The 24,453-nt window shown below is 48.4% G+C and overlaps 1 protein-coding gene across 1 annotated transcript in view; it reads left to right on the top strand.

Moving 5' to 3' along the window:
* Positions 1-24,453, top strand: part of CRYBB3 (crystallin beta B3) — a 93,800-nt gene that overhangs the window by 43,069 nt on the left and 26,278 nt on the right. The window contains exon 4 of the mRNA XM_069214705.1: positions 19,835-19,967. Coding sequence (XP_069070806.1) covers positions 19,835-19,967 — 133 coding nt within the window. The remainder of the gene's footprint in view (positions 1-19,834; positions 19,968-24,453) is intronic.

Below are 24,453 nucleotides of genomic sequence, written 5' to 3'. Positions count from 1 at the left end.
TCGTCGTCGGTGGAACAATCGCAAGATCATCATCCACCCTCCCCAAGCTCGGAGAGGAAACAGTGTCGGTGAAAATCACCTGCAGCGGGACTTCTTCCCCAGTAGTGAGAGGGATTCCGGAACTACTGGGTGTCCCTCTTGGTCTGCTGTGCAGAATCGGCCACATGTTGTAACTTGACATTATCAATGGAAACAAAGCGATTTCCTTTGGCCCCTCGCAGCGGCGGTAAAATCACAGTTCTCGTGCCGCTCACCCCTAACACAGGGACAGGTTCTCGATAAGAAGGACCAAATTCTTTTTTAACGCACTAGATCCCCAATCCTGGGTATCCAACCAGTAGGTGTTACTGACTCATCCTTAATTCCTGAGGAGGCAGCACTGGCAGAAGAGTTATCTTCACGGAATTGTTGTAAATCCTGCAAAACAGTGACATGATCATTTATGTCAAAGGGCGTATCTGCCGCCTCCACACCAGGACCATCTAGATCAGGAACATACATTCGTGTTCCAAACAGGCACTCATATGAAGTACGACCCCCCAGTGACCTTCTAGGCAAGTTATTAAGTGCTCTCTGTACTCCATATAGGTGGGCTAGCCAACCACGACCCGTACCTATAACTCTGGCCGTTAAGGACTGCTTTAAATCACAATTTAAACGCTCCACGACAGAATTTCCCTCGGGATGAAATGGAGACGAGAATTGGAGCTGGACCCCCAACGAAGCCATGGTGTCCCTGAATGCCTTAGAGGCAAAAGCAGGGCCCTGGTCCGAATGAAAAGCCGCAATTGCAAATATATCGACAAAGATGCGGAAATCTTTAATAACAGTTTGAGCGTCAGCCGAGCGTTGTGGCCATACCCATACAAATCTGGAGCACGAATCTACAGCAACCAATATATATTTGTATGCACTATCTGGTGTCAGCGGACCACAATGATCCAAGTACACACACTGTAATGGTTTGTTTGAAATCAGAAGGGGCGTCTGCTGCGGGCGTCTAGCCGATGATGCCTTAATTTGTTGACAAACGTCACAACAAAGGACATACTGCTTCGTCTCTTTATAGAGACCAGGCCACCAGTAACGAGCCTGTAAAAGTGAAATTGTGGCAGCCACCCCAGCATGTGCAGAAGCCACCCCCTCATGTGCTGCAGAAATCAATCGAGGTCTCTCAATTTTATTGGGAATTTCACGTACACCAATGCCTGGAATTGTAACAGTAGCATTTAGCGCACTATTCAAGCAGTAACCATATTTTGAAGGAAATCCTTTAGGAAAAGGCGTGCCATCAGCCGTAGCCTTTATGGCAGCTGAAATTTCTGTGTCTGGTTTGAAACTCGAACGAGTCACTGCGGCCACAGTGGCGACAGCCACTGCCGATTTCGCGGCTTCATCAGCCAAAGTATTCCCAGCAACGTGTATTCCAACGCGCTGGTATCCAAGTGTACGCACAACATGGACTTTAGGAAGCGTTTCCTTCAGATCCGCAACTTTACCCCCCAACATTTTATGCTTAATGGTGTTGCCTTTAGAATCTCTGAACCCATTCATCTTCCAATAGTGTAAATATTCGTTGAAAGACTGCACACAGTAGTAGGAGTCACAGACCAGCAAGGTTAAAAGTGCCGGATTCGCGTGCTCCAACGCTAACAATAGAGCTTTGAGCTCAGCCAGCTGTGCCGTGCAATCTCCCATGGTTTTAGTATAAGTATGTCGGGGGCAGAACACTTCCCCCTCCATCGTGCCGCTCACCACCGCACATGCAGCAGAATACTGTTGTTTGGTCCCAACCGCTGGTTGCGCAGAGCCATCAGTATACATGACCACTTCATATTGGTCAATAGGCAATGTACCAGCAGGAACAGGGTATTCTATTTCGTATTGAAGAAACTCTTGAGTCTGTAGTTTAGGATCAAATACATAATCTACATCAGTGGCTGTCAAAGACGTAGCCCATTGTATCCATCGCGGGTGTAAAGCTTTCGAATTAGGAACACTCGCTTTTGTACCAGCCTCTAAGGCCGGAACCGGGGAAACGACAACTATGCGTTGACCCTGGGCCAGCGGTCTTTCTTTAATAACAGCCATCTGTACTGCAGTGAGAATTTTCTCAGTTTGTGCAAAACGTTGCTCTGCAGCAGAATACAAGTGAGACTTGTATGCAATCGGGACAGTCTCCCCTTCATTAAAGGTGACATAAGTAAACCCAACAGCCCCAGGTATCACCCTGATCACTAAATGTGTCTTATTGTCCCGTGTGTGTAAGTGTTTAACTGCTAAGAGATCACTCTGTAATTCTCGCAGTATGTGTGTATGTTCAATCGTCCAAAATGTACTTGAAAAATTCGGGCGAATCAACTCGTATAAGGGTTTTATACGCGTTGCATAATCAGGAATGTAAGTTCTGCCAAAATTCAGAAACCCCAACAATGACTGGAGCTTCCGAACCGTATTAGGAGGCTGCAATAAAGCACATTTCTCCAAAAAATGTGGCGCTAGGCTCTTGCCCTCACTCGATAACTCATATCCCAGGAAAATGACGCTGAGGAAGGCAATCTTTGATTTTTTAAAATTAAACTTATAGCCAATATCAGCAAACCCCACAACAATGCGCGATACGCGCCTTCGATGTTGCAGAATCTCATCATCTGTCAGATATATGTCATCAACATATGATAATGCTTCAGGGTCGAACTCATGCAGCATTTCAGTTACACGAGCCGAAAACAGTCCTGGGCTATTCTTATACCCCTGAGGCAAACGACAAAAAAATTTCTGAGAGCCAAACGCACTGAAACAGGTATAGTCCCGACTCTCGGGCGCTATATTCTGGCAGAAAAATCCATTCGAGATATCTAATGTCGTCTTATATTTTTTACGCACTATATTATTCATAAGCGCTGCGCTGTGTGAATTCTGTATTGCATATGTGCGTGTATGACTATTCAAATGTCGGTAATCCACCACTATCCTATAGGAATGGTCCGGTTTAGCAACTGGAAACAAGGGATTATTCATCGGTGAGACATAGGGCTCAATTACACCCTGATACTCCAATTGTGTAAGAATTTTCCTAACCGATGCCCTAGCTGTGCTAGAGCCCATGATTTACTATAGGACTCTGCGAGTTCTCTCGGAACAAGTGGTGAGAAGGAAGGTGTAATAACCTCCTCCCCAACTGGACAGTCGCGAACAAAGTCAGGTGGCCAATCTTGTTCGGCCAACAGAACATCATATGATTTTACCACATGGTCCCAAAAAATGGCGTTTATAATACGGTCAATGTCCCCTTCCAATCGCAGAGTCACTTCATATACTCTATCAGGATCAGAGACACGCATATCCGCCGTCTCGACTTGTATGAAGTCATCAGTTGCTTTCACCTCCAGATGCTCTTGAAGACTCCAGCGAACTATCGTGACCTCTGCCGCGCTGTCTAACAGTGCTAACGCCCATGTCTTGTTCGTCAAGAGAACTCTCTTCTTGAGCGGCATGTCTAACTGAGACAGCTGCCACTTTCTTCTTTTTAAATTGCTGTTTCTGTTGCAGCGGTTTTTCTTATTGTTTAATAGAAACCTCCGCTGAGCGTTGTGAATCCTGTCTCGGTTTCACGTACTCTGTCCTCCGCTCTGACCGCCCACCTCTCTCACTTCTCTTTTCCGAGGAGTCCTGAAAGGAACGAGATTGACGTGTATCAGTATATTGATATCTATCAGGCGTCTTCAAAGTATCCCTATTCCTGAGATTATACTTATTCTGTGGGGTCTCCGGTTGCGGAGACTGCCCACCATCTTTCTTCGGTGTTTGCTGTTTCTTTTCCCAGCGCTTTTTCGAACCCTCAGGTTGTTGCTGTTTAGCATTTTCTTTATTATTTTTACCCTGTAACTGGGGTTTTTGTGGTCTAGCCCCTAGGCTATCACGACCAATACTAGAATATGTTTCCGCTATTATTCTCGGAAGCTCCCGCTCCTGATTAAGCAGCGGTACATCCCGAAGACGCATACGCACTGCTAGTGCTACTGCCTCTCCTTTGAGATTACTCAAAATAATAGAAGAAACTGTGGCAAAATTGCCCAGCAACTGCATGCCCAAATCCAAGGCAGGGGCAGCCCCATATTCATCCTGAATCTGTTTAAGTACGTCCGGTAAATTAGCTAATGTCGGTGTACCGTGTGCCGTAGTGTAGAGCGCGGCAAACACCGTGCCCCAGGTATTACAAAGGTCCACCGGAGGAACCATCCCGTACGGCAAACACATCGTCAAAATTCTATGTTTATCCTGAGGTCCCATATGGGGAAATACTGCTTCCAGCGTATTAATTTTTTTCGCCAGCCAAAACGGAGTCCCCTCTCGTTTAGCCGGTACTTTACCCATAACTGAGTGTACAGTGGCCGGATTAAGACCCGGAACCACAGCCTGTGGGTGCGCTGGAGCAGCACGCGCTGCATTCGTATTTAATGTCTGCATCACAAACTGAACTAATCGTCTATATGTAGCCGTTAATTCTGTATATAAACGACGAACTTCAACCACTGCCAATTGAGCAACCGCAGGATGTGGTGTATATGTAGCCAATAAAGGCCAGGTAGGACCATCATTACTCAGTGGACCTAACCTAACTTGTGCTATTGAGTGTGGGAGGGCGCCATCAAGCCAATTATGGTGTTCTTGATAAGATAGAGGTATTTCTAAATAAGCGTAAGCCCTGTATTGTCCAGGGACATTCGCAACTGTGTATTCGTGAAAAGTATTTGTTCCCCCATCCACCGCTGGAAATGCGACCCAAGAATAAAAAAGTTCCGTTCTATAGGCTGCATGGGCGTCCACCACTAAAGTGACTGGACCCCCCTGGACTGTCAGTCCATGTGTCAATAGATGTCCCGTGAGCGGATGTCGCATATTAATTGCTATGTTCACTACATTAGGATTCGCCATTTTATAAAAACGGCTTCAGGTCAGAGAAGGCACACCAATATCGGGGTTTTTCCCATTCAAAGTTCAAGCTTGAACAACCAACCACTAAGCAATAGGAAGCACCTATGCCGTGGCGGCGGAAACCCTCAGCCCCACGGACGTCTCCGTATACGGAACCGAGGAGTCAAAATATATATGAGACCAAGAGAGTCAGTCGGACCTAATCATTAGAGCCAGACCAAACGTTGGCGGCGCCATGTCGCGTGGGCTCTCATTATTCTAAATGAGACTACTGGATTTCTAGGTAGCAGGATCGATAACAGTGTGGGGGACTGAGTCTGACCCACGTGTAAAGAACTCTGTCACCCTAAATCCGGTTTTTGCTCCGGCTAACTAGCAGTGCCTCATTTCTCCCATGTGGAAGGAATGATTTGGCAGCCGAGCGCATGACATCTTTGGAACTTCTCAGGGAAGTCGTGGTTACTCAGATCCAAACCAACTCTCTTATTTCCAATATGATCTCATATACAAATGACAAAGACAGTATAAGTTTTATATAATGTTTTAATAAAACGACTGTATTTTAGATATTAAGGCGTGAGCCGCAATAACCAGAACGATACAACACAGTAGGATTGTAATAGTTACCAGGAGAGTAAAACATAAAAACAAAGCTATCATATTGTCAAACAGTTTCTACTCTCCCTCTGCTTGTTCTATCTAGAGCACAGCATGTTAAGCTTCTAGCTTGCCTATTAGAATCACTGTGGAGATATCAGCCCTCATACCTGAGCAAAGACCTGTGATCTTGGTTCAGCATCTGCAACGAGGCAGTCAGCATCAAGTTGTGGTTCCCTGGTCGGAATCTCCCTCTTGCGTGTATTGGGACAAGGAAGTGATTTTATAACTAACATGTCATCGTGATTACAAAATGTCCCTACGCAGGAATGCCGAGTCTAAACTCTTACCACGTCTATCGGCAATGTACCAGACTGTATCCTTGACTGAAGCACAGAGTAAATATGTTATAGAGAACTCCAGTGCTGAAGTAGGCAAAACAGTGTGATATGAATAAAAAACAACACCGTAGAACTGGCTATTTGAAAAATAACAGTACGAAGCCTAATAAAAAGCATGTAGAGCAAAGGCTCTAAGCTGTCAGCAAATGAATAAAACATATTCAGGGCAAAGTGCACAAAGGCCTAAAGCCTGAAGCTAAAGCGCAATTAATACGTAAAACTAACCACACTACAATAGAAAGCATTTACTAACCCGCAGCATCTCATAGAACTTCTTAGCGAGACCTGCTTTTCACTGAGAAAATCACGATGTTCTGTTTTGAAGCTGGACAAAGGCTTTCTAATCCACCATTTACTTTTTGAGGTCTGCTTGATGTTTTTTTGTTTGCTATTATGGATGACACTCAGATTACAGCACAACTTTCAGAATTTTACCTCGTTTTTTTTCTATATTTGAAGTGTTATTGGCGGATGGGATTAATAGTCTTCCAATGGACATGGAGGCATTCCCCTACAAGACATAGTTTATTTTGGTTGAGCTATTTTCCCAATTATCAATAAATTATTTGCATTCACATTGCATGTGCGCCAAATTACCATTTTATGATTTTCAACTGCAGCATTCACATGTGTGGCGAAGACCTGCTTTGTATATTTTGTGTGGTACCTACAGTGCTTTGTGACTGGTTAAAAAAAAGGTTGAGTCTTTGTTAGACTTTTCATCCTTAGCGTGGTCTCCCTTAACTTTTTGCCTCTGTTTCCCAGGTTGTTGATGTGTGCTGGACTCTGATTTTGCTGTTTTTGTTACTTTGGGCACTTTACCACTGCTAACCAGTGCTAAAGTGCACCTGCTCCTTTACAAAATTGTGTATGTAATTGGCTTATCCATGATTGGCATATTTGATTTATTAGTAAGTCCCTAGTACAGTGCACTAGAGGTGCCCAGGGCCTGTAAATCAAATGCTACTAGTGGGCCTGCAGCACTGGTTGTCCTACCCACATAAGTAGCTCTGTAATCATGTCTCAGACCTGCCATTGCAGTGTCTGTGTGTGGAGTTTTAACTTCAAATTAGACTTTGCAAGTGCACCCACTTGCCAGGCCTAAACCTTCCCTTTTCTTAAATGTCAGACACCCCTAAGGTAAGCTATAGGTAGCCCCCAGGGCAGAGTGCAGTGTACGGTTAACATAGGACATATAGTAATGTGTTTTATATGTCCTGAAAGTGAAATATTGCTAAATTAGTTTTTCACTGTTGCCAGGCCTGTCCCTCTCATAGGTTAAAATGGGGGCTACCTTTAAATCTGAATAAAGTGTGGATTCCCCTGGGGAGCGGATGGATATGTGGAGTTTGGGATCTCTGAGCTCACAATTTAAAAATACATCTTTTAGTAAAGTTGATTTTAAGATTGTGTGTTTGAAAATGCCACTTTTAGTAAGTGAGCATTTTCTTGCTTATACCATTTCTGTGACTCTGCCTGTGTGTGCATTCCCTGTCTGGGTCAGTTTGACAGTTGTGCTGGTTGCACCTCACACTAGACAGTGACACAAAGGGAGCTGGGGTGTATCCTGCATATCCTGATGAGCCATCTGTGCTAGGAGGGAGGGGAGGAGTGGTCACTCACACCTGAAAGGGCTGTGCCTGCCCTCACACAATGCAGTCTCCAACCCCCTGGTGAGTGTCTGGGGCCTGGCCTGGGCAAGGCAGGATTTCACATTCAAGAGAGACTTTGCTTTGAAGTAGGCCTACTTCAAAGGAAAAATTGGGTATAAGAATTGCACCCAAAACCACAGACTTTAGAACACTTTTAAAAACCAAGAGGAACCTCTGCCTGGAGAAGAGCTGTAGAGCTGAGGAAGAAGAGCTGCCCTGCCTGTGACTGTGCTTCCTGGAGCTATCCTGCAGTTGCTGCTTCTGCCAGAGTAAGAGGGCAAAGACTGGACTTTGTGTGCCTTCCTGCTTGTGAAGATCTCCAAAGACTTGATTTAGAGCTTGCCTCCTGTTGTTTGAAGTCTCGGGGACAGCAAAGACTTCTCTCTGCCAGCACCTGGAGTCTCTGGGGAGACTCCTACTCTGCCCTTTGGTGCCCATCCAGTTCCTGGCACCTGAAAGGAGAAGCTGGCAGCCTAAGAGGAAGAAATCCACACACAGAACGCCATGCGGGGAAGAGATCAATGCCACTCTGATCTGCGGGTGAAAAATCGACGTGCCGCTGGCTTTGCGATTCAAAATCGGTGCTTGCCTGCAATGTGACCGAAGAATCGACACACGGAGCTGGAGAAACGACGTGCAGCATCGCTGACGGAGGCTAGTGAGATCGCAACTTGCACTGCATGGTTTTTGGATCATCGTGCGGCTGGATTTCCGACGCAAATACTGCTGGGCTTGTAAAAACAACGCAAGGCCTGCCTGGACCCGAGAGTGCTGACCGGATCGATGCATCGCTCTCCTGCGCAGAGAAGAAACGACGCGCCCCGACCTGACGAAAGGAGAAACAACGCAAGGTCTTGACCGTGAGTGAAATCAACGCTTCGCAAGCCCTTTTTGACGCACACTCGCCCGTGCAGGGTTATTTTTGACGCACCCAAGGTACATTTTCACGTCAACAGTGTTAGTAGGTGTTTAAAACTACATGCTTTTTAATTGATAACTTGACTTGTGTATTGTGAGTTTTTGTAGATTTGGTCTTGTTTTGTTTAGATAAATGTTTCCTATTTTTCTAAACCTGTGTTGTGCTATTTTGTAGTGTTTTCATTAAGTTACTGTGTGTGTTGGTACAAATACTTTGGTGGTCATTCCGACCTAGGCGGGCGGCGGTTGCCGCCCGCCCGTCGGAAGCCGCCTGAATACCGCCCCGCGGTCAATAGACCGCGAGGGGTATTCTGACTTTCCCGCTGGGCCGGCGGGCGATCTGATTCAGATCGCCCGCCGGCCCAGCGGGAAAGCGCCTTCCACAAGGAAGCCGGCTCGGAATCGAGCCGGCGGAGTGGAAGGCGTGCGACGGGTGCAGCAGCACCCGTCGCGCTTTTCAGTGTCTGCATCGCAGACACTGAAAAGCCTAGTTGGGCCCTGTTAGGGGGCCCCTGCAGTGCCCATGCCATGGGCATGGGCACTGCAGGGGCCCCCAGGGGCCCCAAGACGCCCGTTCCCGCCGGCCAGGTTCTGGCGGTAAGAACCTCCAGAGCCAGGCCGGCGGGAAGGGGGTCGGAATCCCCATGGCGGCGCAGCATGCTGCGCCGCCATGGAGGATTCCCCAGGGCAGCGGGAAACTGGCGGGAGACCGCCAGTTTTCCCTGTCTGACCGCGCCGTTAGCGCCGCGGTCAGAATGCCCTTAGGGGCACCGCCGGCCTGTCGGCGGTGCTCCCGCGCCCGTTGGCCCTGGCGGATTGTATCCGCCAGGGTCAGAATGAGGGCCTTTATACCTAGCACTCTGAAGTTAAGCCTACTGCTCGTGGCAAGCTACCAAGGGGGGTAAGCAGGGGTTAGCTGAGGGTCATTCTCTTTTACCCTGACTAGAGAGAGGGTCCTTGCTTGGACAGGGGGTAACCTGACTGCCAACCAAAGATCCCATTTCTAACACTGGTTATCAGCGGTTGGGATTGGACTTGTATTTGTACTAGACATACAGTAATTAAGTGTACACTACTGTTTTGAGTGCAGACCACTACGTGACCACATACTGCTTGTCTTGTGATCTTTGATTTTTCTCTTTTGCTTGGATTTTTCCCTACATCCATTTTTGTGGTAATCTTTGATTGACTTCTGAACTTTATTTCGGAACTTGTTTTCTGCTATTTGGAACTTTGCACCTTTGTTGACTTTTCATCATGTCCCATTCTGGAGATGCATCAGTTGGAGCTGCTTTTGACCTGGAGAAATTGGATAGCTATACCAAGGCTCAGTTAAAGCAGTTCTGTAAAAGTTTTGACTGTCCCATTAAGAGCTCATCCAAGAAGGAGGAGCTGCAAAAGGTGCTAAAGGCCCGGGTGACAGCCAAGAGCACTGAAGGGCACACAGAGGATGAGGAGGATGAGGCGGATGAGGCGGAGGAAGGGCAGTCCATACACAATGGTATTGTGGGTGGGCCTGTTATGTCCAGGGAGAGGGTCTCCAGGGCAGGTAGCAGTGTCTCATCTAAGGGTCTGACCCCTGAAGAATTGCAGGACAGACAGGCAGAGAGGGAGCACCAGAGGGAGTTGGAGAAAATGAGAATGGCCATTGAAGAGAAAAAGTTGTTGTTGGCTCATGAGCTCAGCTTGAGGGAGCTAGATCAGAGGAGCTAGTCCAGTAGGGATGGTTGCAGCCACATCACAGTGCAGCCTGAAAGGAGGGAGCACATTCCTGAAGATCTTGTGAAGGATTATAAAAGGGAGGAAGACATATACTTGTGGTTAAAGGGGTATGAGTTTGCTCTCCCTATGAATCTGTTCCCTGAAGCTCATTGGGGGGCGGGTCTGTGGAAGCACTTTGAGGTAGAGGGGAGGGATACACTGACAGCCCTAGGGGATGCTCAGAATCTCACCTACTGTATCATGAAGGATGCCCTATTCACAAGGTATGGTCTCACCCCTTAGCAGTACAAGGATAATTTTAGATCCTACAAGAAAAAGGAATCCCAAACATGGTTTAAATGTGTTGATTCTTATTGAAGGTCACTGGATGGTTGGGTGAAGGGCAGTAAGGTAACTACGTATCAGGGGCTTTACAATCTGATTGCTTGGGAGCACTTGTACAGTTTATGTTTTCCAGAGCTGCACCAGCACCAGATTGACAGCAAGCTGACTGACCCCAGGAAGCTTGCGCAGGAAGCGGAGCGCTGGAAGAGCACCAGGGTCCAAAAGAGGTATGGGGGAGACCATGCCAAGGGTGGGCAGGGTCCCTCTCAGAAGAAGGGGGGGTAAGGGTATACTGGGGGACTTCTCGAAAGGGACCCAAACTGATTCCCAGGGTAAGGATTCTCAACCCCCAGGTGAGAAGAAGCCATGGTTCTCCAAAGGGAAGCCAGTGGCAGGTGGTCCCCCACGTAAGTGCTATGTATGTGACCAGGTGGGTCATGTGAGGGGGGACCCCACATGCCCCAAAAGTACACCAGCACCCACTGGTGCACTGTCCCAGGGTTTGGCCAGTGTAGCACTTGGGGAGGAGTTGATTCCAGGTGGGTGGGAGCCAGCTGAGATGACCCTTGTCTCACTAGGGGACAGTGAGATGGTCCAGAGAACCCTCGTGCCTGAGAACACTAAGAAGTACAGGCAGTGGGTGACCATTAATGGACATAGGATGGAGGCTCCGAGAGACAAATGAGACAGTGTGACTAAAGTGTGGAGTCACCTGGTGTCTGAAGAACAGATTGATCCCTGGGTACTTCACCAAGTAGTTGCAGTGGACAGCTCAGAGCACCTGTGCAGAGTGGCGCAGGTTCCCTTTCAATGGGGAGGGGGGTCTTAGGTTTGAACCATGCCTGTTGATTGTTTGCTAGGCAATGACCTGGAGGATTCCCCTTGAAAGGAGGTGGAACACAGGTCTCACTTGAAGATGTTGGATCTGCCTGGGTGGGTATGCTTATCCACCTGGTCAATTGCAGCCCATCAGGGTAATCAAGAGCCCCTGGAGCCTGAAACAGTGGCCCAGGGGACCTCCAAGAAGAGGAAGGGCAGGGGGTGCAGGAAATCGGCCCCAGAAGTTCCTATGGTCCGGTAGGAGGCATCTGTGCTAGGAGGGAGGGGAGGAGTGGTCACTCACACCTGAAAGTGCTGTGACTGCCCTCACACAATGCAGTCTCCAACCCCCTGGTTAGTGTCTGGGGCCTGGCCTGGGCAAAGCAGGATTTCACATTCAAGAGAGACTTTGCTTTGAACTAGGCCTACTGCAAAGGAGAAATTGGGTATAAGAACGACACTCAAAAACACAGACTTTAGAACACCTCTGGAAACCAAGAGGAACCTCTGCCTGGAGAAGAGCTGGAGAGCTGAGGAAGAAGAGCTGCCTTGCCTGTTACTGTGCTTTGTGGAGCTATCCTGCAGTTGCTGCTTCTGCCAGAGTAAGAGGGCAAAGACTGGACTTTCTGTGCCTTCCTGCTTGTGAAGATCTCCAAGGGCTTGATTTAGAGCTTGCCTCCTGTTGTTTGAAGTCTCAGGGACAGCAAAGACTTCTCTCTGCCAGCACCTGGAGTCTCTGGAGAGATTCCTACTCTGCCCTGTGGTGCCTGGGACCCTGAAAGGAGAAGCTGGCAATCTAAGAGGAAGAAATCCACGCACAGAACCCTGTGCAGGGAAAAGATCGACGCAACTCTGATCAGTGGCAGAAAAAATGCTGCGCCGCTGGCTTCGCAGTTGAAAATCGACGCTCGCCTGCAATGCGACCGAAGAATCGACGCACTGAACTGGAGAAATGATGCGCAGCATTGCTGATGGAGGCTGGTGAGATCGCAACCCACGCTGCATGGTTTTCGGATCATCGTGCCGCTGGATATCCGACGCAAACACTGCTGGGCATGTAAAAACAACGCAAGGCCTGCCCGGACCCGAGAGTGCTGACCGGATTGATGCATTGCTCTCCTGCGGAGAGAAGAAATGATGCGCCCGACCCAAAGGAAGGAGAAACGACGCAAGGTCTTGCTCATGAGTGAAATCAACACATCGCAAGCCCTTTTTGATGCACACTCGCCCATGCGGGGTTATTTTTGATGCACCCAAGGTACATTTTCACGCTAACAGTGTTAGTGTGTGTTTAAAACTACATGAAGACTCTTTTTTCTTTTTAATTGATAACTTGACCTGTGTATTGTGGATTTTTGTTGTTTTGGTCTTGTTTTGTTTAGATAAATATTTCCTATTTTTCTAAACCTGTGTTGTGTCATTTTGTAGTGTTTTCATTAAGTTACTGTGTGTGTTGGTACAAATTCTTTACACCTAGCACTCTGAAGTTAAGCCTACTGCTCGTGCCAAGCTACCAAGGGGGGTAAGCAGGGGTTAGCTGAGGGTGTTTCTCTTTTACCCTGACTAGAGTGAGGGTCCTTGCTTGGACAGGGGGTAACCTGACTACCAACCAAAGACCCCATTACTAACAGTCTTGTTTGATGAAACGGAGGCTCCAAATAGCTCATACCCCTAGTATGGGATTGGGACAGAAAATTGGCCATATATTACGAAAACAAAATTGCCCATTAACGAACCAGATAGCTAAAAAAATGGCCCATATTTGCCAATCATGGCAGTTTTGAATTTGTACAGACACGCCGTATAGGCGTTTTGCAAGCCGTGGAAGACTTCATGCTTTTGTTCTTGCTGCAGGTAATGTTTGCAGTAATAGCAAGGAAATCAATCATAAAACCGTCCCACCAGATCATAAAACAGGCCCACAAACAGCCAAAAAATCAACCCATTCATTAATCTGTCAGACCAGTCCTCCTAACACCACCGGGTTGCCCTATAGGTCAATCCAACCCTGATATTACGCAATTGTTTGCCCTCATATTTGCAACCAGTAAATCTCTCAATTTCACCCCTGTTACCATTTTCACTTTTATATTAAACTCTCCCCTGATATAGCAATTGTAAAGAGTCATTGTAAGGTAGCCTAAATTGGTCTTTGGTGGTTGATAGTGTGTTAACTTCACTGCAATTAAGCAATTTGTTAATTGTGAAGATGCCAGAGCAAAAACATTCTTTCCGAATTACATCGTCTTAATTTTGAAAGTTCCTACTGTCCTAAGGAGACCTGATCTACCTTGTCAAAGATGACACTAATGACCTTAGGATCTAATCAGTTTCAGTGTCTGTGATGCCCCAGAATCTCTCCAGTTCAGCCAGCAAGTTTCTGTATGCCAAGAAATAACCCACTGGAAACTCATGTTCCTTCTGTAATTCATCATGGAGCTAATGCGTGACCTCCTGAAACAGAGCACCCAGTGCACTTGCACCTGCCTCTCTCCAGGTACCCAGTTCAATCCCACCTAACATATCACTAAATGAAGTTATGGAGCTCACTGGAATTTCAGGTGAGTATTAAGGGATTTGCGGTATGAGTCACAAACTGGGATTAAAACTCTCAAATGCAATCTGCAATAGCCTGTTTGTATTGTGTGGGAGCCGAGCATGTGGGAGGAAGGTCTGCTGGACCATATTTTGTGCTTGGGCTGCTGTGGGGAGTCCTAATTTCTCTGTGAGGCATCCTGCCAGTCAGCATGCAGGCCACTGCAGCTGCGCCGCCAAATACTAATGCTCAAAGTTTGGAGCCCCCAGGCCTCCTTTGTGAATAAGCAACTGCAGCTTACAGAGTGCAACTCAGAGCCTACCCTTATTCCAAATGAAACTCCCCAGTGCTGAATGTAGGGTGAGGAATGTGGAAAGACATTCTACCTTCCACTGTGAGCGACAGAGTGCTCCAAAATGCCATTTGGGGACGCAGCAATGCTCATAAGATTGCCATCTACAAAGTCCTTTGCCTCATGATAGATATTTATACCAAGGTAGCGGGACGTGTGGGTTTTCCATCTTAAAGGATGAGTATCCACAAGGAAATCCTGCTGGGGACAATCAGGGTACAGTGGAAACAAACATGAGTTAGTCCAGTTTACTTCCTGGCTAGAAGTGGCATGGAACACGTGCAGTATAGCCCAGGCTCTCGTTATGCCATCCCCAATGTCTCAGATATAGATTAACACTCTTGTCTGCTTATAGTGAGACAACATGAGTTTCTCCAGACTATGGGATACCCCAGGCCTGCCTCTGTTGTCGAAGCCTCTGAGCTAAAGGCTCTATAGCTAGAGCAAGTAGCAATGGGGACAGTGGACAGCCTTGCCGCATCCCCCTGCTCACCTAAAAAGGAGGAAACATACATTGGCCAATTTTAATTTGTGCTGTGGGTTTAACATACAGGAGACAAATCAGCTCCTGCAGCCTTCCAACAATATTAAAAGCAGTCAGGGTCAAGAACAGGGAATCCCAATCCATCGTATCAAGAGCTTTCCCAAGTCCAGCACCAAGCACGCAGAAAATGGCCACTAGACCAAAGAGAGCTCCATTACACTGTGCAGACGATGTATGTTTAAAGCAGTACACCTCCTGGGCACAAATCCGTTCTGGACTGGATGTACCAGGCGTGGCATGTGCTCGGTCAGCCAGCCTGCTATAATCTTACTCAGAATCTTATAATCAGACCCCACCATGGGCAGTGGGTGATAAGAGGCAAGCTCCATAGGTCCTTCCCCAGCTTAGGAAATGACACTACTAGAGACTTGCAGAGGGCTGGTGGGAGTCCACCCTCTGTGTGGGCTTCTTAGTATAGTTCAAGTAATTTTGGGGCTAAGTGGTGCTCGCATGCTTTGTAGAATTAAATAGGGAATCCATCTATCACTGGAGTCTTATTTGTCATTGCACCCCGTATGGCCCTCCAAATTTCCTGCAATGTAAGGGGTGCATTAAGCTCTTCCCTATCCAATGCCACAATTACTGGTAGGTCCACGGAGGCAAGGAAGTGGTGTATGGTATCCTGTTGGTCCACAGAAGGAGGGTCATACAGAGTTTGGTGATGCATGGTAAATGCTTTATTTATCTCTACCTCGTGTGTGGCAACAGATGCTGGGGAAACTCTGACCATTGTGATCGGTGTGAGTGAGTTTGCACTACGCAGAAGCCAAGCTAATAAGTGTCCTCATTTGTCCACCTCTGCATGCATTTTTGCTTGGTAGACACAAAAGTCTACGGAGCAAAATTGTTCAATCAGCTGAGCATGCCTACTCAGCGCTGCTGTCAGCACACCTTGTGTCTCATTATCAGCTCGGGCTGTGGCTTCCAGTGCACCCTGGGATGCCTCGATGTGGGACATGTCCCTTTGCAGGTTCACCCACACCCTGCAGTCCACAGATACAGTGCCCCCTTAGGACAACTTTCATTGCCTCCCAGTCAAATAGCTTCACCGTGGATTCACCCCAGTTGTCGTACAGGCAATGGGATAGTGTTTCATCCGTCGTGTCACAGAAAACCTGATCTTCCAGCATGGCAGACTGTAACTGTCAGGTGGAAACTGGTGGTCGCAGCACTCTAACTGTACGTGCAGAGGGTTGTGGTTTGGGAAGGTCTTTCCTGAATATTTTGCCTCTGTTGTTAGTAGTCTAGTAGCTGGGTCACAGAGAATCTGATCTAGCTGGACATGCAAAATATCCGGGGGAGAATAATAGGAGAACTCACTAGAGTCTGGTTGCAGCGATCTCCAGCAGTCCAGCAAAGACCAGTGGTGAAGACACTGAGAAGGTGAGCTGCAGCTGACACCACTGGGGAGATGGAAAGCGGCGGGTGTGAGCGATCCACTTGCGGATCAATCACACAGTTAATCATGGGATGTTGGCCCATTTAGTGAGTACAGAGATGGGCGCAAGAAAAAGGCCAGCTGTGCTGTATTGGAAGCATAAGTGCTTTCCAACAAGACTGTCTTTCCCGGCCAGTTTACCCTCTACCAGTACGTATTGGACCTCTGGGTCAATTTCAGTTCCTATAAGCCGGAACGAAACTCCTCACCTGATCTAGATCAGGGCCCCTCAGGCAAAGCCAGAATAGGTAGTACAAAAACATTGCCCCCTCCAGCGCTTTTGCAGATGAGTATCTTTCCCTCCCATGACATGAATCTCTTGTAAAAGTGCTATCTGCGCACCCCTCCTTCTAAGATATTGTTGAACTGCATGTCACGACTGTGTGGTGCCCATACCAAGGACATTCCTTGGGATTATGCTTACTTTGGTCATCCCGTGCCTTAATGGGGGGTAGGCCCTACATAGAGTCTCAAACCACATTGTCACAATTGTACACCTGAAGACAGATGCTACACTTCCTGGAAAGGAATATGTTGGTGCACCACATGACTCAATAAACTATAAAAACAGAACCCCTCAAGTCCTATCCAAGGGCAACCCTCGAACATATGGTTACTCAAACCACTGAAAAGGTGTTCCATGGATGGGATGCTCCTGCATGTGCAACAGTGTGCACCATTATTGCCTAGGAGCTAGATGAGTGTGTTAGCCTGCTTGGCTTCAGTTCCCCCAGCATGTGAACAGTCTGCAGTTTCCTCTTGCCCTAAGTTAGTCGGTAGGACCCATTACTACCCAGTCAGGGATTGGACCGAAAGTAATGTTACGTCCATAGAGAAGACCTCCAGTGCACACCATGTCAGCATTTCCATGTCCCTATCATAGGATCTCATCTGCCATTTGTGGCGTCACCTCTGGTAGAGTGTCTGAAATTGTGCTACTGACAGAGTGGGTGGAGTCAATGTTGGACATGCCATCTTCTGAAGAGTGGGCAGGTGGCGAGCACTGATCCACTCACAATGTCACGACCTGGGCCTGCTCCTCCCTTGCCTGTTCCGTTGGACCTCACGCTGTCGTCACGCTGGCAAATATGAAGCAGAGATCTCATAGCAGCACTGCTCCACCCAGCCCAAAGCATCCACTGGCTCTGTAAAGCATTAACTCTTTGACCCCGATCATAACTTAGATCTTTGCTGGAAAAAGAAGTGGCATGCCTGTTTAATTTTGTGCTTCACCACCAGGAAAGAGGCTCTACTGTTCTGCACCATTATGGTGTAATCTGAGAAAATATATACTCTTGTATTTTCATGATGAAGCAGTGTGGCCATCCTGGCTGCCTATAACAGAGCTTTTTGGTCTCTGTAGTTCATTATGCGGGCCACTACAGGCCTAGGTGGGGCTCACACTGGTGGTTGTCATGCTGGGGCATGATGAGTACATTCTATGAGAAAGTGTGCAAATGGCTGTCTTGGTGCCAACTTCTGTGACAGTCAGGTTTTGAAGATTTTTACAGGGTCAGTTCCCTCCACCCCCTCCGGGAAGCCCATAATGCAGAGATTATTTTGGTGCGATCACCCTTCCCAGTCCTCTGCTCTAGCTTCTAGTTCCTGTATGTTGGTGGTAAGAGAGCAAACCTGCCCTTCCAGATTTTGCACAGTCAGGCGGATCTCCGCGATCCCATGTTCAGTGTGCGTAATGCGGTTCGTCATGCAGCAAGCCCAATTCTATCGCTACTGCTTAGACTTTGGTGCTTAGATTCTGCCTAGAATTTGAAATGGATGCAAGTATTTTGTCTAATTTCAGATCCATGTTTGCCACTAACATTTGCATCTGCCCGTAAGTCCTGCTCCGAGTGGCCCATAATACTGCCACTTTGCTGCCTCAGCTGTTGAGGTCCTGCTTTGCCTTGGCACCCCATTGTCAAATTGTCTTCACAATTCAACTGAAAGCCCACACACAGGTCTCTCTACTTCAGAAAATTCAATGAAGATGGTGAATAGTTGCACCAGACCCGCCAGGCTCCCACCTTTCCTACAGTCTGTTCACTGGGGCGGCATGAGTAGTCCTGCGAAGGAGGGAGGCCAAGGCCTCAGTGGGAGCCCGTCTTCAGTGCAGATTGCAGGCCCAACGCTTACTGTTTCAGGGATCCTTCCCAGTGGTTGGTGTACCAAGGCAATCTACAGCAAAGACTGCAGTGATCATCTCTCTCTGCTGTTCCTCCAGTCTAGCAATGTTGTAGGACCCACTTTGCCCCTACTTCCTTGTAGCAGGGGGCCATGAGCAGTCCCAGTATCGCTCCAGCGAGGATTTAGGGTTCACATCCAAGTCTCACATGCTCGTCTCCGCTCCCCAGGCTGACCTGCGTTGGGCTGCCAACTGTAGCCGAGGCTCAGGCCTCTACTTCTTCTGGGCCCTAACCAGTGATCACCAGTGCTGGTTGGTCCCCCAAATTCTGTTTACTCCACGGTTGTCCACTCCCCCAGTTGAGCTATGGATTGTCGCCCAAGTCTCTTCACTCCACTGGTACCAGCACAAGTACAAGTCAATGAGGAAGGTATGCAGGAGAGAGATCGCAGGTTGCAATATTTCAATGGCGTTTAGGGGCTCATACAACCTCCCAGATCCTCTCAGGTGGCATCAGGGCACACTCCCCACCCCTCCTTAGGGTGCCCCACTCACCTGTATTACTTTTGTTTTTCCCAGGAACCTACACAAGTCTGTACGTGGCACACACTTCTGTGTAAAATAAGAGGGGGGGGAATGTAAAGTTGGGAAGGCAAATAGACAATCTCCAATAGCTGCCAGCTCCTTCCTGAGAGGAGCATGGGCAATCTGGCAGCACGATTATGCCAGCCAGACGGTCTGGAGGTCTGCACCAACCACCTCGTGGTGCGTCTCTCTCTTTGCGCTGGAGGCTTCTCCCATAGGCCCAAGGCCCCACGACAGGCAACACAGGAACAGAGCTGCCTGACACCTAAGGAAGCTTATACATGCTCGGAAGGGCACAAAAACAGGTCCAAGAAGTACTGCATCAGCTCCTCTCTTCAGGCAAGCCCTCACAGGGGCTCCCCAAACAAGGATGATGGCGCGTGACTACGGATCTTGGGTCTCTCGGCAGAGCAATCCTAAAACCCGATGGCCATCTTGCCCTGGCTGACCACGCTCCACTTGCTTGCTACAGAAACGTCATGCATAACATTTACACTCCACCACTTTTAAATGCCATTACCAGTCATGTGCCCCTTGTGCTTTTCCTTTCCTTTTTTAGGGCCAAGATCTTCGAGAAAACTATGCAATATTCATTGATTATTGAAACTACCATATTATTTTGTTCAAGATGAAGGGTGGTTCTATAAATGTGAGATAGGCCAGTTGTTTAGGGCACCTCTAAACGTGAGGACAAATTAGATGAAAAGACCAGAAAATCCACATTTTTCTCAGAGGGTGGGTACCACGCCAATTGCAACATTATGTTTTTCCTGGAGAAATAAACTCCCTTATTTTGGCAAATGTGAGTCCTTATCTTAGTTTTTTAGCTACACTGAACAGTGCCATATGTTGATCCTCAAAAATTAATGTCAGACTTTTGCTACAGGTGGCTGAGCTTTGAGCGTCAGGCGTTTGGTGGAGAGCAATTTGTACTAGAAAAAGGAGATTATCCACGATGGGATACCTGGTCCAACAGCCATAAGAGTGAATATGTGATGTCCATCCGTCCCCTAAACATTGTGAGTGCAAAGCGGTAATAATGTGCTGTGTCTCCTGCCTGGTGTTACAACGTTTGGTAATTGTAAAGATGTTCTTATCTGTGCACCCCATACGGGATTATCTAACAAACACAGATCCTAAATGGTGTTATATTTTAAACTGGAAGGATCTTCATTTGAATGTTTTATGCCCAAGTTTGCTTCTACTCTCTCCGTGATTTGTTTATTTGTTTTTTTTTTATTTCCCCAGTGCCCTACCCTACTTTTACCCCTGTACCTTTACATATATCACAGTACATTTACCGCTGCCTACACACTAGTAACTGAGTTTATCGTAGCTAGTACCTGGCACCCACTAGAGCCTCCAACCATACCTATACCCCAGTCAATATCATATCTCTATTGGTGCCTATTTCTTAATACCTGTCTATACGTTAGTACCTCAATGCCTACCTGTTAGAAATGGGGTCTCTGGTTGACAGTCAGGTTACCCCCTGTTCAAGCAAGGACCCTCACTCTAGTTAGGATAAAAGAGAATCACCCTCAGCTAACCCCTGCTTACCCCCTTGGTAGCTTGGCAGAGCAGTAGGCTTAACCTCAGAGTGCTGGGCGTAAAGTATTTGTACCAACACACACAGTAACTTAATGAAAACACTACAAAATGACACAACACCAGTTTAGAAAAATAGGAAATATTTATCTAGACAAAACAAGACCAAAACGACAAAAATCCAACATACACTAGTCAAGTTATGATTTTTTAAAGGTTTAAAATAAAAAGAGTCTTTAGGTAGTTGTAACACCACACTAGCGCTGCTAGCGTGAAAATGTACCTGGTTTGCGTCAAAAATAACCCCGCACGGGCGGTGTGCGTCGAAAGTAACCCTGCACGGCTGTGTGCGTCGAAAACAACTCGGCACGGCGGTGCGCGTTGAAAAAGTCAGCCACACGACGATCCGAAAGTCCCGCGGCGCAGGGTGCGATCTCTCAGCCTCCGTCAGCGATGCTGCGCGTCGTTTCTCCTGCTCCGGGCGTCGGTTTTTTCAGTCGCGTTTCCTGCGGCGTCGTTTCTCAGCTGCGGAACCGGCGTCGCGTCGTTTTCTCAGCCGCGATCGGATTCGCGTCGATCTTTTCTCCGCACGGTGCTCGGTGCGTGTATTTTTGTCCTTAGGCTGCCAGCCTCTCCTTTCAGGGTCCCAGGAACTGGAAGGGCACCACAGAGCAGAGTAGGGGTCTCTCCAGAGACTCCAGGTGCTGGCAGGAAGAAGTCTTTGCTATCCCTGAGACTTCAACAACAGGAGGCAAGCTCTACATCAAGCCCTTGGAGATTTCTTCTTCAAGATGGAAGGCACACAAAGTCCAGTCTTTGCCCTCTTACTCAGGCAGAAGCAGCACTGCAGGAAAGCTCCACAAAGCACAGTCACAGGCAGGGCAGCACTTGTTCCTCAGCGATCAGCTCTTCTCCAGGCAGAGGTTCCTCTTGATTCCAGAAGTGTTTCTGAAGTTTGTAAGTTTGGGTGCCCTTCTTATACCCATTTTAGTCTTTGAAGTCACCTTTCTTCAAAGGGGACTCACACCTTCTTGTGAAATCCTGCCTTGCCCAGGCAAGGCCTCAGACACACACCAGGGGGCTGGAAACAGCATTGTCAGAGGCAGGCACAGTCCTTTCAGATGAGAGTGACCACTCCACCCCTCCCTCCTAGCAGAGATGGCTAATCAGGAAATGCAGATCACACCCCAGCTCCCTTTGTGTCACTGTCTGGTGTGAGGTGAAAAACAACCCAACTGTCAAACTGACCCAGACAGGGAATCCACAAACCAGGCAGAGTCACCGAATGGTTTAAGCAAGAAAATGCTCACTTTCTAAAAGTGGCATTTCCAAACGCACAATCTTAAAATCAACTTTACTAAAAGATGTATTTTTAAATTGTGAGTTCAGGGATCCCAAACTCCACATGTCCATCTACTCTCTAGGGGAATCTACACTTTAATCATATTTAAAGGTAGCCCCCATATTATCCTATGAGAGAGAGACAGACCTTGCAACAGTGAAAACGAAATTGGCAGTATTTCACTGTTAGGACATATAAACCACATTACTATGGCCCTCATTCTGACCTTGGCGGGCGGCGGAGGCCGCCCGCCAAAGTCCCGCCGTCAGGTTACCGTTCCGCGGTCGAAAGACCGCGGCGGTAATTCTGACTTTCCCGCTGGGCTGGCGGGCGGTCTCGTTCAGACCGCCAGCCAGCCCAGCGGGAAAGACGCTTCCACGATGAAGCCGGCTCGGAATCGAGCCGGCGGAGTGGAAGCTGTGCGACGGGTGCAGTTGCACCCGTCGCGTATTTCACTGTCTGCGCAGCAGACAGTGAAATACATGTAGGGGCCCTCTTACGGGGGCCCCTGCAATGCCCATGCCAGTGGCATGGGCACTGCAGGGGCCCCCAGGGGCCCCGCGACCCCCCCTACCGCCATCCGGATCTCGGCGGTCCGACCGCCGGGATCTGGATGGCGGTAGGGGGGGTCAGAATCCCCGCGGCGGTGCAGCAAGCTGCGCCGCCGCGGAGGATTCAATGGGGCCGCGGTACACTGGCGGGACCCCATTGAAGCACCGCCGGCTTGTCGGCGGTGCTCCCGCGGTCCTCCGCCCTGGCGGTCAAAGACCGCCAGGGTCAGAATGAGGGCCTATATGTCCTACCTTATCCATACACTGCACCCTGCCCTTGGGGCTACCTAGGGCCTACCTTAGGGGTGCCTTACATGTAAGGAAAGGGAAGGTTTAGGCCTGGCAAGTGGGTACACTTGCCAAGTCGAATTTACAGTGTAAAAATACACATACAGACACTGCAGGGGCAGGTCTGAGACATGATTACAGAGCTACTTATGTGGGTGGCACAACCAGTGCTGCAGGCCCACTAGTAGCATTTGATTTACAGGCCCTGGCACCTCTAGTGCACATTACTAGGGACTTACTAGTAATTCAAATATGCCAATCATGGATGAACCACTTACATACAATTTAAACAGGAGCACTTGCACCTTAGCACTGGTTAGCAGTGGTAAAGTGCCCAGAGTAACAAAAACAGCAAAATCAGAGTCCAGCACACATCAACAACCTGGGGAACAGAGGCAAAAAGTTAAGGGAGACCACGCCAAGGATGAAAAGTCTAACACGTGTCCCCCCCAGCTAAAAGTGGGGAGCAACTACCCAACCTCATGGGAGTTCTCATCACTAAGGCGGAAGAACCTGGACAGACCATCAGCATTGGCGTGCTCTGTACCGGGTCGATGTTCCACCGTAAAGTCCATCCCCTGTAGGGAAATGGACCACCTCAACAGTTTTGGGTTCTCACCCCTCATCTGCATTAACCATCTGAGGGGTCTGTGGTCGGTCTGAACTCGGAAGTGAGTCCCAAACAAGTAGGGTCTTAGCTTCTTCAGTGCCCAGACCACAGCAAACGCTTCACGTTCTATGGCACTCCACCTACGTTCCCTGGGTAGTAACCTCCTGCTAATGAAGGCTACGGGTTGATCTAGGCCCTCTTCATTCAGCTGTGAGAGTACTGCTCCAATACCATGCTCTGAGGCGTCTGTCTGTACAACAAACTCCGTGGAGTAGTCAGGTGCCTTCAGCACAGGTGCTGTGCACATGGCAGCCTTCAGGGCATCAAAAGCGTTCTGGCAAGCCTCTGTCCAGATCACTTTCTTGGGTTGCTTCTTAGAAGTCAACTCAGTTAAGGGGGTAACAATGGTACCATATCCCTTAACGAACCTCCGATAGTATCCTGTGAGACCTAAAAAGGCTCTCACTTCAGTCTGGGTCTTGGGAGGCTCCCAAGCCAGAATCGTGTCAATCTTAGGCTGTAGGGGTGCCACCTGGCCACTCCCCACCTGGTGTCCTAAGTACACAACAGAACCCTGCCCTATTTGGCACTTGCTCGCCTTAATAGTGAGGCCTGCCTTCTGCAGGGCCTCTAACACTCTCCAGAGGTGTTGCAGGTGTTCCTCCCATGTGGAACTAAACACAGCAATGTCATCCAGGTAGGCGGCACTGAACTCATCCAGTCCTGCCAACACCTGGTTGACCAACCTCTGAAAGGTGGCAGGGGCATTCTTCATCCCAAAGGGCATCACATTGAAGTGGAAGTGCCCATCGGGGGTAGAGAATGCTGACCTCTCCTTTGCCCCTTCAGTTAAGGCAATCTGCCAGTACCCAGATGTTAAATCAAACGTACTGAGGTACTTGGCAGCTCCTAACCGATCAATGAGCTCATCAGCTCGGGGGATGGGGTGGGCGTCAGTCTTGCTGACCGCATTGAGACCCCGGTAGTCCACACAGAACCTAAGTTCTGGAGTGGCACCAGGAGCAGTAGCCTTTGGGACCAAGACCACTGGGCTGGCCCAAGGACTGCTGGAGTGCTCAATAACCCTTAGGGCTAACATTTTGGAGACTTCCTCCTTAATGCAAGCCCTCACCCTGTCAGTCACCCTGTAAACCTTATGTTTAACA

This window comes from Pleurodeles waltl, chromosome 11 (assembly GCF_031143425.1).
Source record: "Pleurodeles waltl isolate 20211129_DDA chromosome 11, aPleWal1.hap1.20221129, whole genome shotgun sequence".
Classification (NCBI taxonomy): Eukaryota; Metazoa; Chordata; class Amphibia; order Caudata; family Salamandridae; genus Pleurodeles; species Pleurodeles waltl.
Note: the sequence above shows the minus strand (reverse complement) of the source record. Positions and strands in the feature narration are given on the sequence as shown.